Source organism: Gavialis gangeticus, unplaced genomic scaffold (assembly GCF_001723915.1).
Source record: "Gavialis gangeticus isolate Ggan-Ray unplaced genomic scaffold, GavGan_comp1, whole genome shotgun sequence".
NCBI classification, from domain to species: Eukaryota; Metazoa; Chordata; order Crocodylia; family Gavialidae; genus Gavialis; species Gavialis gangeticus.
The window spans coordinates 45,375,421-45,379,753 of NW_017728994.1; the positions used below are offsets into that span (position 1 = coordinate 45,375,421).

A 4,333-nucleotide genomic window follows, 5' to 3' on the forward strand; every position below is an offset into this window, starting at 1 on the left:
CAGCCTCTGGCCCCTGCTGCAGGCCGGTGAGTCCGGGGGCGCCGGTGGCTGCGGGCACCGCGGGAGCCCGTTCCTTGGGGCCCAGGGCTGCCGGTCGCCCCCGGCCCCTGGGTCTCAGGGCCATCTCCTCCCCCAGGGCTGGTGCTGGGAAAGCAGCTGCCCCAGTCCTACCAGGTGCTCACGGCCCCCATTTCCAAGGTCAGTGACGCGGGCACGCGCCGGGGCCTGGAGCTGGCTGCATGCAGCCCTGTGCCGGCTGTGCCTGGGGTCCCTGACTTGGCCGTGCTCCCCCCTCCAGGTCCTGGACCAGTGGTTCGAGTCTGAGCCCTTGAAGGCAACACTGGCGACCGATGCGGTGATCGGCGCTATGGCCAGTCCACACACACCAGGCAGCGGGTATGGGGCTGGGCCCCTGGGACAACATGAGCCAGGGGTGCTGGAGGGGAGTCCTGGGGTGCAGAAATGTGCTGCTGCCCCCCGTGTCACTGCGGAGGGGCCTGGGCAGTGCCCTGGGGGTCTTGTCTCTGCCGTGGGCATGATGCCAAACCAGCAAACCCCCACGTCGTGCTGGGTTTCGGCCCCGGCCCCGGCCCCGGCCCCTGGCTGCAATGCACCTGCTCCCCTGGGCTGCGTGGACAGAGCTGGGGCAACTGCAAGGGGACCCCGGTGTACTGGGCCTCTATTGAAGTGCTGGGTGCTCGGCGCTGCAGCTCCCGCTCCGTCCCCCCACGGGCCCTGCTGCACCTGCAGGCTGTTGCCGCCTGGCCCCGGTCAGCGCTGTCCCCTTCGTGCCCAGGTACGTGCTGCTGCACCACGTGATGGGCGAGCTGCAGGGGCAGCGGGGCGCCTGGGCCTACGTGGCTGGCGGCATGGGAGCACTGTCCCACGCCATCGCCTGCGCGGCCGCTGCCCACGGGGCACACATCTTCACCGAGAAGGTGCTCGCGACCCCCAGCCCCTGCCGGGAACAGTGCGCTCAGCTCTGGGGAGCCCCCTGCCCATCCCCTCGTCCGGGTGCTGCGGTGATGGGCACTGGCCTGGGACAGGATGGAGGCGGCAGCTTCCCCGTGGGACCCACTTACCAGAGCCCGGGTCGAGGGGCTGCAGGGTGGTCCCCTGTGCAGGACGGGCCGGGGCACCGGGCTCTGCCACAAGAGATGCCCGCTGCCACCAGCACTCGGTACTAACCCCCGTGCCCCAGCCCGTGGCCCGCGTGCTGGTGGGAGCCAACGGAGCAGCGTGCGGCGTGGCGCTGGGGGACGGGACGGAGCTGCGGAGCCGCCTGGTGCTATCCAACGCCTCCCCGCAGCACACCTTCCTGCAGCTCACGCCCCAGGTGAGGCGCCTCGTGGGCCGGCAGGGGCCAGGGACTCGCAGGTGGGACCTGGCGGGCAGCTCCCGGCCCCGGCTCTGCCCCGCTGGGGGTCTCGGACGCGGAGCAAGCTGCCCAGCCCCGGCTCTGCTCCCCCGCGGCCACCCCCAGCTCTTTTCCAGCCCCACAAACGTGAGCTGGACTCTGCCCCCAGGAGCAGCTGCTGCCGGCGTTTGTCCGGCAGGTCGGCCAGCTGGACACGCGCTCCCCCGTCACCAAGATCAACGGTAGGTGGCTGTCGGGGGGCTCCCGCCAGGCTCTGCACCGTGCTCCCCGCTCCGGCCGCTGGCGTCTCCGTCTCACCGTCCCCGCCGCCCGCAGTGGCCGTGGCCCGGCTGCCCAGCTTCCTGGCTGCGCCCACCCCGCACGACGGGCGCCCGCAGCCCCATCACCAGTGCTCCATCCACCTCAACTGCGAGGACGTGGCTCTGCTCCACCGGGCCTTCGAGGACGCCGGCCAGGGGCAGCCCTCCACCCGGTAGGACTGGGGGCTGGAGCCGCCGGCACCCCTGGCAAGAGCCACGCTGCAGGGCCCAGGGCCGGGCCCCTTGCTCCCTGGCGCCCACGGCTGCTCCCAGGCCTGAGGGCAGGGGAATAGCGGGGAGGGGAGGGGAGGAGGGGGCCGTGGGGGCCAGCGCAGCTGCACCGCTCTCTCCTGCACCAGGCCCGTGATCGAGCTGTGCATCCCGTCGGTGCTGGACCCCTCGCTGGCCCCCCCGGGCTGCCACGTGGTGTCTCTCTTCACCCAGTACACGCCGTACACACTGGCTGGCGGCCGGCCCTGGGGCGAGCAGGAGCGAGAGGCCTACGCCGACAGGGGTACGGCCGGGGCCCGCGGGGATGCCGAGGCCCAGCCCGCGGGCTCCCCGCTGAGCCGGCCTCCGTCTCTCCCCCAGTGTTTGACTGTGTCGAGGCTTACGCCCCCGGCTTCAAGGCGTCCGTTGTCGGCAGGGACGTGCTGACCCCGCCGGACCTGGAGAGGGTCTTTGGGCTGCCCGGAGGGGTGAGTCGTGGTGTGGGGGGGGCACGAAAGCATCCTGCAAACACCAGGAGGGAAACGCCTGGTCTCCTGCCGCGGAGCCATGGTGGGAGGTGGCTGCGAAGTTAGTTCAGGTCGTTTCCTGCGACCCGTCCTGCCCCGAGGCGCTGGCCCGTGCCAATGCTCCTGCTGGCGCCGACCCCACAGGCTCCGGGCTGGAGGGTCTTGCCGGGCTGTGGGGCCATGCAGCCCCCACCCGGCCCAGCTCCCTGCGCCGGCGCCTGACCCGGCCCATTGTCCGCAGAACATCTTCCACGGAGGGATGTCCCTGGACCAGCTGTACTTCGCCCGCCCGGTGCCGTCCTACGCGGGCTACAGGTCCCCCATCCCCGGCCTGTACCTGTGCGGCAGCGGAGCGCACCCTGGTACGTGGCTGGGCCCCGAGGGCTGCGGGTGCCCTGGGTGCAAGGCTCTGGGTGGGCTGCTCCTGCATCCAGACAAGGGGCTGGGCACACGCGGCCCTGCATGGGCCGGGCCCTGGGCCACCGCTGCCTGGCACTGCCCCCTCACCAGCTGCAGGAAGCCACAGGCCCGGGCCCTGGGACCGTGCAGCCCGGGGCTGCCGGCTGGGCCTGGCCTGTCGCAGGGGCGCTGCATCAGGCCTCAGCGCGAGCCCTGCCCGTCTCACCCGCTGCTCTCGCTGCAGGAGGGGGCGTGATGGGAGCCGCGGGCCGCAACGCCGCCAGCGTGGCCCTGCAGGACTTCAAGCAGAAGTGACCGCGACCCCCAGGCCCTGCCCCGGCCCTGCCCAGGGCAGTGCTGCTCCCACGCTCCGCCAGGCCCCTGCCCATCCACGCCATGGTGGCCCAGGGGCCGTGACGGGCAGGGGGGAGAGCTCCAGCCAGGGAACGTGGCCCTGTCCTGCAGCTGGACTGTGGGAGGGCTGTGGGGTTTCCTGGAATTGCTGCAGCCCCCCTGTGTCAGGGCAGCCCCATGCTGCCACGGGGCCCCCCAGACACATGTGGCTGCGTGCACCCAGGCACGTGCCAGGGGCTGCGGTCAGGGGCCGGAAGCCGCCCCGGGCTCTGCGCTCGGTGCTGCGCCCCAGGCTGTAGGAATAAAGGTGGTTGAGCGCAGCAGCCTCGTGCCTGCTCTTCTCTTATGTGGGGGTGCATTGCCACTTGGAGATGCCCCCCACGCGCTGCACGTTGCCATAAGACCGGTGCCCATCCCTGCCGCTTCCAAGACGGCCGTGGAGAGGCAGGAGAGAACAGGGCTGTGGGGTCCAGCACCCGCCCTGGATCTCGCATTAACGGGACAAGCAGCCGCGCAGCTTCTCTGGCTCGGCGCGGGCAGCGCAAAGGGCCCCATCCAGTTTGATGTGGCCGTGCCTGCGGGGGCTCGGGGAGGCGCTACCCCCAGGGCAACAGCAGCGCTGGCTGCAGGCACTGGGCTCTCCGGCCTCCGCCTGCACCAGCGCCCACGCCGCAGGGCCTAGCCCTGTCCTTGTGATGCTGGCACTGCCCTCGGGCCTGGCGCTGGGGCAGAGGCTCGGGGCTGACCCGGGGAGCCACGATGCGACGCAAAGTGCTGAGCTCGGGCACCAAGGCCGGGGGCTTCGCACGGAGCCCAGACGGGGGGCATGCCAGGGCGTCCTGCTGCACCGGGGCAGCGGCGCGGGGAGGGGAGCTCGGCTGTGCCCCACCACAGGCGGGGAGGGGGCTGGTCACCCGTGTGCTCAAGGGACGGATTGAGGCTGGCGAGCAGAGCCGAGGGCTCGTGTCCAGCTCGGTGGGGGCCGGGGAGCAGCCCCCCACCGCACGCGGGGAGGGTCGGGCGGGGCCTGGCGCGGGCAGGGGAGACGCTGCAGCAGCCGGGTCCCTGCGGCCGCCAGGTGGTGCCATGGAGCCGGCTGCAGGGGCCTTTGCCCCCCCGGGCAGGGATGGGGCGGGTGCTGGGTGCTGGGCCCCCGCCCCTGCTGC

At 72.5% G+C, this 4,333-nt stretch overlaps 1 protein-coding gene across 1 annotated transcript in view; it reads left to right on the forward strand.

Moving 5' to 3' along the window:
• PYROXD2 (pyridine nucleotide-disulphide oxidoreductase domain 2) overlaps window positions 1-3,259 on the forward strand; it is a 4,826-nt gene extending 1,567 nt beyond the window's left edge. Inside the window, exons 6-16 of the mRNA XM_019502128.1 lie at window positions 4-26; window positions 137-198; window positions 299-396; window positions 797-938; window positions 1,202-1,336; window positions 1,527-1,599; window positions 1,694-1,850; window positions 2,037-2,191; window positions 2,269-2,375; window positions 2,656-2,776; window positions 3,058-3,259. Coding sequence (XP_019357673.1) covers window positions 4-26; window positions 137-198; window positions 299-396; window positions 797-938; window positions 1,202-1,336; window positions 1,527-1,599; window positions 1,694-1,850; window positions 2,037-2,191; window positions 2,269-2,375; window positions 2,656-2,776; window positions 3,058-3,128 — 1,144 coding nt within the window. The 3' untranslated portion in view covers window positions 3,129-3,259. The remainder of the gene's footprint in view (window positions 1-3; window positions 27-136; window positions 199-298; window positions 397-796; window positions 939-1,201; window positions 1,337-1,526; window positions 1,600-1,693; window positions 1,851-2,036; window positions 2,192-2,268; window positions 2,376-2,655; window positions 2,777-3,057) is intronic.
• The last annotated feature ends 1,074 nt before the right edge of the window (window positions 3,260-4,333 follow it).